The following is a 12,411-nucleotide window of genomic DNA, read 5'->3' on the forward strand; positions in this document are numbered from 1 at the left end:
TGAAATACAGTGCGGTTTAAAGTTTCTGATTTGGCAAGAATACCTACTTTGCCCAATGCTTTCAGATAAATCATTGCCAATTTTAAATTAAAGGAGTTCATTGCTGGCTAAAGAAAATTAGCTTTCAAAACTATAAAAAATGTCTTCAAAGATGTGATACCTAAAATATTATTTTTAATGTATGCTTCAGGTTGGGGCCTCTGAAACTACAATGTCTTGGGCTTCTAGAAGGCACTCTGATGTTCCCCAAATCTCTCCGTCAATTCTTACTACATATGATCCTCTCATAGCAATGTCAAGAATGTGAATACACAGTATCCTTTTGTAGACCTGCCACTGATATCTTACATTATTTAATAGTAGGGAAAAGATGCAAGTTTAGCATAATAGAAATTGTTCTGAATTGGGAGTACCAGATTTGCCACCAAATAACTCTGATTTGAAATGAGGTAACAAATTCTCTACACTGATAAGTGTTATAAAGGAAGCTAATACCTCAATGTTTGATTTAATGAATATGATCAATAAATGTCAGTTGTCCTCCCTCAGCTCTTATCCCCACAATGAACATTTAGTATTGCCCAGAAATTTCAATGGAGAGAGAGATAGTGCAAGGTAGGCAGTGACCCTCTACAACAAATTTTCAATAGAGAGGTTAAAAAGTCAAAAGGTATGAAAGAGTATAATGAAAATCAACAGTCTCCTGCCCCAGATCTCCTCATCCCCAGCGCTAGGTCACAGAGCTGATCATTTTTAAGCCCTACTGATTTTTCACTTCTGGTGATGAGCTCGTTTATGAATATCTATTTATCAACCTCAAACTGTACCAAAAAAAAAAATAATAAAATCGAAAAAACAGCCATCTTTTTCCAGTTCTGTAGACATCTCTTGCCTTCTCTTTTTGTAAAATGGCCATGTTTCACATGTCTTTATTCCCACTTCCCTATATCTAGTGACTATAGTTGGACCATTCATTGCCAAAAGTAATACGTAACACTTAAATTATACTCTATAACCATTGTTAAGTCTTCTGTGAATTCTTTATAAAGTGAGTCAATTTGTAGATCAAGAATGTTTACAACATCATGATGATGTAAATATTGTTTACTGAAGAGTGAGAATTTATGCTATACTAATATCTGTACAAATGCATTTCTTTCTGTGTCAATGAAGAATATTGCTAACATCATTTTTAAATGCATCTACCATTTCATATCCCACCTGACTATGTTAAGTTTTTACACGTTGTCAATCAGAGACTATTCTATTAAATCACACTGTCCCCATCATTCAGATTTGTCACTCCCTGAGCTGTCCATGTGCTTGCTCCATCTTCAGATACACTACACAGGTAGTTTTAGTACTGTGCTTCTCAGGTTTTCTTGAGTGGAATTTCTTTTTAGTAAATTCCATGTCTTTGTGTGTGTGTGTGTGTGTGTGTGTATGTATGTTTGTGTCTTGTTTGTTTTTTATTTCCCCTCTCATTTTGTTGCAGCTCATTCTCATGGAGGCAAGGAATGGAAAAGTCTTTCTCACAAACCTAAAAATGACTTTATTCTGCCCTATTTGATTGATAACTGAATAGATATGGGTCACTAGATTAAAATTAATTTTCCTTATTATTTTGAATGCTTGCTTCATATGCTTCTCTAATCCATTATTGGTAATAATTATTGAGAGACCAAGCTGACTCTTTGCCTTTAGTAGTGATCTTTTATTTATTTATTTAGTTAGTTAGTTTGATAGTTTGTTTATTTTTATCTTCTTCCTGAAAGCTCTTATAATCTTTGTATATTTTATATTTGAAAATTTTAAATATGCTTTGATATGTGTATATCTTTATGTTTCATTCATTCAACTAAGATCTCAGTGTTTTCTATTTCTGAAAACTTTTCTCTTTTGCTGTTACAAGAATTACTTTCTGTATTTTAAAATAATTTCATTCATTTTAAATTCTTCTTTCTCTCTTACTAACTTCTATAAGTCAGATATTGGACTTCTTAGACTGATCCTCCATGTCTCCTATCTTTTCTTTTATGTTCTTCCACTCTAGGCTCCTTCTATTGTTTTTGTATTAGATTCTAGAAATTTCTCTGGCATTATCCACACCCATTCTATTGTACGTTTTGTCTTATCAAATATGTGAGCATGTGTGTGTATTTGTATATAAATATAACTACACATGTAACCTTTTAAATTTCCAAGACCTGTTCCCTTTTCTTCATTTACTTTACACTAACACCACGCTCTAATTAATAATTTGACACAGTTGAAGAACCTTGGCTTGAAACTTGTCTTTTCTTCAAATTTAATGTAAAATCATATTTATTATGTTGTTATGATTTATTATTATGTTATTTATTCCTAACTACAGGTACAATTAAATCAAAAAGTACCAAGTCCTGTTCTAGTTCACTACTGGCCATAAAATTTAGGGCAGTCATTTAAATTCAGTGTCCTAGTTTTCATAACTATAAAAGAACTATAAAAGATTTTACCTAATCTTCAGCCTTGATATTAAAATCAAATGTGAAACCTCATTAATAGCATTTCATTCTGTATAAATGCAGGGTATTATTTCTAGAAAAAATAGCCATGTTGGAAAGTATGAAGAATAGACGTTAATTGACTTCATCTAGAAAAGAACAGTAGTAAATCACTGATGACTATCAGACACTTGAGAGGGTGAGATCTGACCGGTCATATTGCAGTTGGAACATATCTGTAACAAAGCATTTGGTAGCAAGTGAAATAGAAATGTCATCCCATAAATAATGCTATATTTCAATATTGTATAAGCTAGGTATTTTATTTTGTGTGTGTGACAAGGAAAGTTTGACTCATAATTTATAAACAACAAAAAAAAATGGCACCATTTTAACCTCTTTTAAAAAAAAGAAAAGAAAAACAAGGAAAGGTGACTCTTATTAAGTAGTTTCCATCATGGGTCCCTGTTACTGCTTTGGAATGTTTAGCAGCATATACTGTAGCTTAAAAATTGGGCTTGAACATACACGGTTCTTTTAAAGTCAAGAAGATATATTTATATTGTTTTTGTGTTATTATCTCCTAAAAATGAGTTTTGCTAAAATCATACATCTCTGCAATGACGATCATTTCATATCACTATAGTAATAACTTACTGAAATGGAAATTTATAAGCTTTGAGTGAAGCAATGCCTGACTTGTTTGTTCTAAGCGGCAGCATGTTACTTTGTTGCTGTTCGGACTGCTAAGGTGGTTTGTTATAAAAATTAAGATCTCGGACTCTGTATTCTATCTTTTTGGATTTAGAATTTGGCTCTGCCACTTGTCAAGTGGCAAATTCTATAGCTGTTTTTTCTTTTTTTTTTAAATTAAATTTATTGTGGTGACAATGGTTCATAAAATTACATAGGTTTCAAGTGTACAGTTCTCTACTACATCATTTATATATCACATGTGTGCTCACCAACCAGAGTCAGTTCTCCTTCTATCACAGTATATTTGACCCCCTTTACCAGGGTAACTCTGGTAACCACTAAGCTATTGTCTGTGTCTATGAAATTTTGTTTCTTTATTTGACTTGTTCCTGTGTTGCTGTCAGTTTAATAATCCTCATGTCAGTGAAGTCATATGGTTCTCAACTTTTTCTGTCTGATTTATTTCACTTAGAATAATAATCTCAGGATCCATCCTTGTTGCCACGAATGGCAGTATTTCATCTTTTCTCATGGCAGAATAGTATTCCATTGTGTATATACACCACATCTTCTTTATCCAATCATCTACAGAAGGACACTTGGTTGTTTCCATGTCTTGGCCACCGTAAATAATGCTGCAGTGAACATCAGAATACATATATCTTTATGGGTAAAAGTTTTCAGATTTTTTGGGGGTATATGCCCAAGAGAGGGATTTCTGGGTCATATGGTAATTCTATTCTTAATTTTTTGAGGAACCTCCATACTGTTTTCCATAGTAGCAATTCTGTAGCTCTTAATGCATCATTTTCCTAACCCTTAGGCAAGGGTTAGGAATATTAGCAATACTAGCATAGACTTTATAAAGTTTTTATAAGGGTTAAGATAATGTTGTCTGTAAAGAAATTATAACAATTAGTATGCAGTGTTAGCTGCTATTTTATTATCAGTATTATGGCAGGATTCTTAATTCCTAACGTATTCCATTCAGTACATGAATAATGTTATATCAAAACTGAAGCTAAGATATGTGTGGCACATAAAAAAGGCATATAATGTCTCATATTTGGGTAAATTTTTTTAAATGCTATTTAAATATAAATTAGTTAATCTAAAAAATCATACAAATTTACAAGTATTTTATTAGATATACATAACCATCACTAAAATTTACTAACACAAGACAAAAGTTGTGTCAATTTGTTCAACAAACTTTTTATAATTTTTCGAGCAGATATTTTATTGCATAGTACTTTGCTTTGTGCTGGGTATATTTTAGGGGAAAAAACATAAGAAGGATATAGGAAATAGAGATCTAAAATTATTTTTAAATATTAATTTGTTTAAAATAGGAAATATATTAACATGCTTTAATTTTTAAAAGTATAAATGTATATATATTGAAGTATCTCTCCAATCCTTATTCTCCCTACTCAATTTCCTTTGCAAAGGTGATAATCTTTCAATCTCTTCAATGTGTATTTCCAAAGATATTTTAAGCATATATAAACCAACACATTTTTCCTCCCTTTTTATACATTTGGATGTATACTAAACACTTTTCTGCTCATTGTGGGGTTTTTTTGTTTTTTGCTTTTTTTAAGCAAAAACTATGTTTTGGTTCTAGCTCCATATCAGTACACAATGAGCTTCTTAACTATGACTCATAGTGCTTCATGGATGCCTGTACCTGATTAATCTTACCAGGCCACTGCTGATGGACAGTTATTGTTAACACACTTGATGTTATGAAAGTGCTAAATAAATAGTATTGCACAATTTAAATGAGTTTGTATATGGGTACTGTATACCTGTATGATAATTTTGAAGAAACAGAATTTCTTCATCCAGGGTTATATGCAGTGTAATGTTTTTTAAAGACATTTTAAATTTAAATTTATTTTTGAATATTAATACAGGTATATGGCACAAAATCCAAAAGAAAAAAAACACGACATAACTGTTAAAATAAAACTCCTTCACACCACTTTGCTTCATTCATCCAGTTCCCCTAACTGGAGATAATTAGTGTTATCAGAATATATATATTCTTCAAGAGATACAAAATGCATATATAAATGTGTAGAAGAATTCCTCTTTTTCAAGTGAGATTTTGTTTTCTTCTGCACCGCAGTTTACTGATCAGAAGACTCTTTTGCCTAGGTATTGAGTACACAGAGATACCAGGTGAGAGTGTAAATATTCATGTTAGGAGCATACAAATTTTTTGACTTATCACTCAATCTCAGCCATTGTGGATCTTATCAGTAAAAGTTTTGTTTTCTTTTACTTTCACTATAGTTCATTGCTTTACAGTGAATTCTGTACATTGCACTGTCTTTGACCAAGTATTTTTTAACCTACTGTTATCTGCCTCTCCACTTGACACACAAGGTGGTATTCTAAGATTCCTCTTTACCATCTTCTTAGAAATTTCTTTTGCTTCTCTCTTAAACCTTTATTTTCTGTGCCTCAGCCATGTTCTTTCTTGGCTCTCTCTGGTGAATCACATCCTCCAGTGGCTTCCTGAAGAGGTAAGTTTTTTAGGTCTTGTATATTTAAAAATCTCTTTAGCTTACTTTCCCACATGATGTTTTTCTGGATATAAGATTCTCAGTTTAAAATACAAAGCAATTTTTAATTACTTTCTTCCTATCAATGTTGCTATTGAAAAGTCTGATAGCCTTTTGGTGGAGTCTTGGGTTATCTGTATACAGCATCATGTCATCTGCAAAAAGTGACAATTTAACTTCTTCATTCCCAATGCAAATGCCTTTTTATTCCTTACTCCTGCCTTATTGCTCTGGCTAGGACTTCCAATACTATGTTGAAAAGCAGTGGTGGGAGGGGACAGCTCTGTCTTGTTCCTGAATGTAGAGTTGAAGGGCTTTAGTTTTTCACTGTTAATTATGATATTAGCTGAGGGTTTATCATATATGGCCTTTATTATGTTCAGGTATTTTCCTTCTATGCCTATTTTATTAAGTGTTTTAATCATAAATGGATGCTGTATCTTGTCAAACGCTTTTTCTGCAGCAATTGATATAATCATATAATTTTTGTCCTTTATTTTGTTTATGTGGTGTACCACATTGATCTATTTGTGTATGTTGAACCATCCTTACACCCCTGAAATGAACCCTACTTGGTCGTGATGTATAATCATTTTTTTTTTACTTTATTAAAATACTGAGTTTATTTCACATGTATAGTTTTGTCTCGCCACCATTTCCATTTGTCTGACCACCACTACTACTATGTCCTATCATAACATTCCATACATACTTAAAACCAAGCAAAGGGTGGAGTTCCATCTTTAAAAACTAAACAGGCATTTTGGACAACACATTCTTGGCAATGGAACCTGGACAACGTTTATCAGACACGGTAGGACAAGTTCTCACTCTGCATTATAAAAAGGACAGCCAGATAGCAATTGTTACAGAAATGAAATAAGACGGAAAATTTTAACAAACTGTTTAAACTATTTTCTTAAAGAGACTTCCTCCACTGCCAGAGATCTTGAATAGCCTCCTGGTCAGTCATCCGGAAGCAATTCTTCACATAATTGATGAACTTGGCTTCCACTTTGGGAAGAGAACCACTTTTTTCTATACTTGCTTGCATTTTTGCTTTAATGTCTTCTACAGAACTAGGCCCTTTCGGTGTTTTAGGAGTTTTTTTCCTGTTTTTTGAAGGATTCTTAACCTTTTGATCTTGGTGTTGATGGTTTTGAGTCTTTTCCATTCTGGTTTGATTTTTGTGCATTTTTGGCTGGAGTATCTCGAACAGATTTCTTTATAGGAGCTTTTTCTTCAGCTTCCTCATCATCAAACTCATCATCCACTTCGTCATCATCAACTTCATCGTCTTCATCATCATCCTCGTCATCGTCATCATCTTCATCAGCAGAAAGTTTTACTTTTTTCTGTGGAAACTTGCTACCACTTCCAGGGGCAGAGCGCTTTCCAGATATACTTAGGAGTTTCACATCCTCCTCCTCGTCATCATCTGACTCTGCATCTTCCTCTACAGCTACTAAGTGTTGTCCACTAATATGCACAGGCCCTGAACCACACTTCAACCTTAAGACCACAGGTGGTGTTATTTCAAAGCCCCCAAGGGAAACCATTGGCTGTACAGACATTTTCAAAGTTGCCAGTGTTACTTTAATTGGACTGCCTTCATAATTCATTGCCTCTGCTTCAAAAATGTGCAATTCATCCTTTGCACCAGCCCCTAAACTGTCCGTTCTTAAAGATAATTGGTGCTCATTTTCATCATTATCCACTTTAAAGTGATAATCTTTGTCGGCCTTTAATTCACAACCGAAAAGATAGTTCTGGGGCCTCAGGGGGCTCATGTCCATGTCCATCGAATCTTCCATGGGGTGGTGGCACGCACTTAGGTAGGAGAGAAGACGTACGGAGATAAACGACTACTGCTCGGCAGCATAGACGAGCAAGACAGAATCGCACCAGGGACTATAATCTTTTTAATGCATTGTTGTATTTGATTTGCTGATATTACGTTTAGGATTTTTGCCACTGTATTCATCAGAGATATTGGTCTGTAATTTTCTTTTTTTGTGTTATCCTTACCAGATTTTGATATCAGGGTATTGTTGGCCTCATAAAATGAGTTAGGGAGTATTGTCTCTTCTTCAGTTTTTTGGAAGAGTTTGAGTAGGACAGGTATTAGATACTCTTTGAATGTTTGATTTCACTGATATGTGGGATATAAAACTGAAAACAACAAAGGAACAGGACAAGCAAATAAAGAACAAAAACTCATAGACTCAGACAATAGTTTAATGGTTACCAGAGGGTAAGCAGGGAGTGGGTCATAGATGAGGGTGAGATCAAATATATGGTGATGGAAGGAGAACAGACTCTGAGTGGTGAACACATGATGTGTTTTATAGATGATGTAACACAGAATTGTACACCTGAAATCTATGTAACTTTACTAACAATTGCCACCCCAGTAAACTTTAATTTAAAAAAAAAACAACAACAAACTGCAGGCACGTAATTAAATAAACATTGAAAACCTTAAAAAAAAAAGAAAGAAAAAGAAAAATCTGAAGATATTCTGATTCATTATTCTTTGTATGGGACAATTTTTATTACTCCCCCACATGGCAGCTTGCAGATTTTTTCGTTTTTGTTGTTGTTTTTTTTTTTTTTTTTTTGCCTCCAGTGTTCTGAAATGTCTCAGTAATTTACTAGTATGAGTCAACCACCTTAGTAGTTACTGGGAGGGTCCTATTAATCGGGAAGGCTATCCCTTTAATACTAGGAAATGGTATTATATTATATTATACTATATTTGTTATGTTATACATGTTAGGTTAGATATAACACCTATTGTTAAAATGTGTATAGTATATATCAACTATAATGTAATGAAAATATTATGTAAAGTACTATTTTTAAGAAAATGGACAAGCAGAGTACTATTAAAGAGCAGTTGTCAGTCCGGGAAATTGCACATTTGCTCCTTGCAGAGGAGTTAAGCCTACAGTAACAATATCCTCTAAATAATGTATTAAGTATTTCTTATTTTTTCAAACTAATTTTTTCAAACTAATATGGTGACAAATTACTGAATTTGAAATACCATATTCTAGCATTAGTCTCATACATACATACACAAATATGGGTGGTGAGAATGCAATGAAATATATAAATAATGTATTATAGAATTGTACACTTAAAATGTAATTTTATTAACCAATGTCACCCCAGTAAAGTTAATTAGAAATTATATGTGATGTATACTCTGCAACTCTTTATTATATGGGCTATTTTAAAAACTATAATTGTTGATAAATAACAATGTATTGTTATTTATCAATACAGAGGAATTATTTTAAGTTTCATATGTGAAAGTTTTCTAACACCTTATTTTTATAAAAGTACGTGATATCATTTTTTTAAAAATATTGTGCTATTTCTCCTAATGTCAAATGAGATAGCTCCTCCTTTTCTGTGCTTAAAAAGTAAATGTAAGATGGAGCCAAATATAAACAGCATATATTTAAAGTTGATAATTTATATGTGTTTGTGTGTGTGTGTGTGTGTGTGTGTGTGTGTGTATAGAGAGAGAATATGCTGATGCAAATTTATCAATTGTAACATACTAAGTACGGCTAATAAAAACATATAAGTATTCATTTTTGGATATTCAACCCATTATTTTCCCAGATGATCCACCACCTTACTGTGACACAGTGTTCAGCACTTAAGTATTTGACTCAATTTATGTGATGTTAACAATGAGAACCTCAATCCCTGTTATATTCTAGTGAAGAGTGGAAGAAGAATTCTATAATAATATTCCTTTATTAAATAAAATGTTATATCACATCTTGTTGTGTTTGAAACACATATTTATTTTTTTGTTTTTGAAAAGCTGAAACACAATTAGTAATTGTATCACGTTTGTTTCTTTTAGTCCTGGTCATCTTTCAGTTATTGGAATAATTTGAGAAGTAGCATTGACCTTATGCTAAGTTATTATTCAAGATTGGTGTCATTTTTCTTTGTTTTTAGCATGTAGTGACCTGGAGTTCAGAGAGGTGGCAAACAGACTGCGGGATTGGTTCAAGGCCCTTCATGAAAGTGGAAGTCAAAACAAGAAGACAAAAACGTTACTGAGGCCTGAGAGAAGCAGTAAGATTTCTAAATTTGATTTGTGCCATTGTCTTTGATGTGGGATTTTATTTCCAATGAATCACTTAGATCAAACCACATATTTCAACATTTATCCTTCACTTAGATGCTGAACGAAAATCAGAACATAGTCATTATGTCCAAGCATACCCATAATATTTTCCAAGGAAATAAAGCATTTGTAATAACCCCCATTGGTAGAAAAAGGAATATCCCTCAGAGGCAGCATTTAGTTTCCAGTTGAATTGAAAGAGTAATAATATTTTTTTTTTCAGCGTTTTGATAGAAATGGTAAAAAATAGAACACAAGAAATAAAGGTAAGAATTTTGGAGTATTTAGATTTCTAGAGAACACAATTAGCACCCCCTCTGTCACCCAGATTAGCCTTTTCATGATTGCTTTGCAGACATTTCTAATTTGACTCAATTGTGACATTAGACTAAAAGGATATTTTCAATGACACATTGCAAATCACATTAATAAAAGAAAGAAGACATAATAGGAGCCATATGAATCTTGTATGAGTCTTTCATCATCTGTATAAGCCCCCTAAATTTCTTTTTAATTCTTCTGAAATAGGAAATTGAAATTAAAATAGGGCCATTGTTATGAACTTTTCATTTTATATGTTTCCATTTACGTGAAAACATTTATTACATATTTAATGCATGTAAAAGAAAGACTGAAACATGAGCTTAATTTTAGGGAGTTTTCAAACATAAAAGCATTTGCCCTAAAATAGAAGAGAAGGTAGGGCAGGAATCATGGAAGCATCTTATCACTGACAAACTCCTAAGTGCCCTTCTTTGCTCATTATGACATGAGCCATCCACTCTCACTTGCAATCCTTACATATTAGTTTCAAACAAAATCATTCATAAAATGGTGCAGTCGTCCATAATCTGTATTTCCTAATGTGCCTTATTTGTTTTCTTCTCATCAAAGAATTTGCTACAGTTTCAACCTTTTGTGTTTATGAATCTTACTTACGTTCTTAAAAAATGTAATCGTTCTTAATTAAGCTCTCACCGATAGACATGATCATTATCTTCGTATGTGTGATAACTATGTACATATCTTTTGTCTTGTGAAATTCAGAAAGAAACTATAGTATTTTCCCTCCCCTAAAGGAGTGTTTCTCCGGTTTGTCTTTGGAACGTATCGATTAAATTTTTGGCAGGTGTTAAATTTCTTGATGGCTTTGAGAGTAAGTAAGATGTCTTATCTTACGTAGCAGAAACAATAAAGTCTATTTGCTCTTTTATTCATGAAACAAACATATCTAGGGTGGAATAAAAGTTGTGTTCCAGACTTTGACATATTGATTTTGTTTTCAATTCGTATCTATACCTGTCCTGTTGTACTTGAATATTTTTATTGCTTGTTCTCAAATTTCTCCTTTGAACTTGAGTTCAGACTAATGATCCTTCTCATATTTGGAGATGGATAAAAGGAGAGCTTATACAACACTCAGCACAATGCCTGGTTAATTGTACACATTCATAATTGTTATTTCTGTTGCTATCAAGAAATTAGACAGTCTTGATATAGTGAGTTAATTACAAGAAGTTCCTGGGGAATTGAATGTTTTTGGAGAGTAAATAAGAAAGTAGGTACAGGATTATTTATACTGCTTGAAGGGATCAAAGGCAATGAGGGGTACATTTCCACAATAAAGTTATCTATCCAAACAGATATCACAAATCCCTAGAAGAGAAATGTCTGACTCCCTCAGCTCCTCAGATCTGTGCACTCTCTAAGTGAGCCAGCCCTCTCCTCACTCTGTTATATTGAATTTGTGAAGTAACACTCCAAAGTATCCTCCCCACTTCCTTTCTATTCTTTTTTCTTTATACCTTTGTCACTGTCTATCATAGGGATAATCTATGTGTTTAATTCATTTATTTTTTGCTCTCGTTCTCGCTCTCACTGTCTCCCCATTAGACTACTCTGAAATAACTGAAGGCAGAGATTTTTATTTACCACTGTATCATGAGAACATAGAATAATTTGATATATAGTGTTCACTAAATAAAAATGAGTACAATGAATAAATAGAAGAAGCAAAGAAGCAACCAAAATGCTACATTGTGTGCATATAACATAATTTAATCTAAATCAGTTATCCCCCTAGGAATGATTACTTATTATGTTCTCCATGGCAGTCAATTCTGCAGTTAATTGGTGTGCTTATATATCTATAAGAAAGATTCCAAGTTTTGGAAGTCATGGGTCAAAATGGGCATGCATTTCAAATGATAAATGATAACAAAGGTGGTGAGACTGCTTTGCAAAAAGCTTAGGGCATTTCTAAGTTCTAATAGGAAAGCATGAGAGTTAAAGTTAGCCTTCATCCCTGCCAGCAAAAAAATATTCCCATTATTTTTAACTTTTCCAATCTTGTGAGCATGCTATTATTATATGTCATTATAAATCTAATTTGTTTCAATTTATTAGTGGTGAATTTGAACATAAAATATCAGTGGAAGGAACTTATGCACAGCAACATGAAAAAAAATGACTTAGCTCAGGCTACTGTAATAAAATACAC

General features: G+C 32.9%; 2 protein-coding genes across 4 annotated transcripts in view; one reads left to right on the forward strand and one right to left on the reverse strand.

Moving 5' to 3' along the window:
• SPOCK3 (SPARC (osteonectin), cwcv and kazal like domains proteoglycan 3) overlaps positions 1–12,411 on the forward strand; it is a 335,252-nt gene that overhangs the window by 294,577 nt on the left and 28,264 nt on the right. For all 3 annotated transcript variants that reach the window (XM_033135313.1, XM_033135311.1, XM_033135314.1), the window contains one exon: positions 9,740–9,859. In XM_033135313.1, the coding sequence (XP_032991204.1) occupies positions 9,740–9,859 (120 nt within the window). The remainder of the gene's footprint in view (positions 1–9,739; positions 9,860–12,411) is intronic.
• LOC117038373 (nucleophosmin-like) lies at positions 6,362–7,598 on the reverse strand. The gene is given in 2 exon segments (XM_033135315.1): positions 6,362–6,863; positions 6,865–7,598. Coding segments are annotated over 2 exon segments (894 nt in total). The 5' UTR covers positions 7,570–7,598; the 3' UTR covers positions 6,362–6,674.

This window comes from Rhinolophus ferrumequinum, chromosome 18 (genome assembly GCF_004115265.2).
Source record: "Rhinolophus ferrumequinum isolate MPI-CBG mRhiFer1 chromosome 18, mRhiFer1_v1.p, whole genome shotgun sequence".
Taxonomy (NCBI): Eukaryota; Metazoa; Chordata; class Mammalia; order Chiroptera; family Rhinolophidae; genus Rhinolophus; species Rhinolophus ferrumequinum.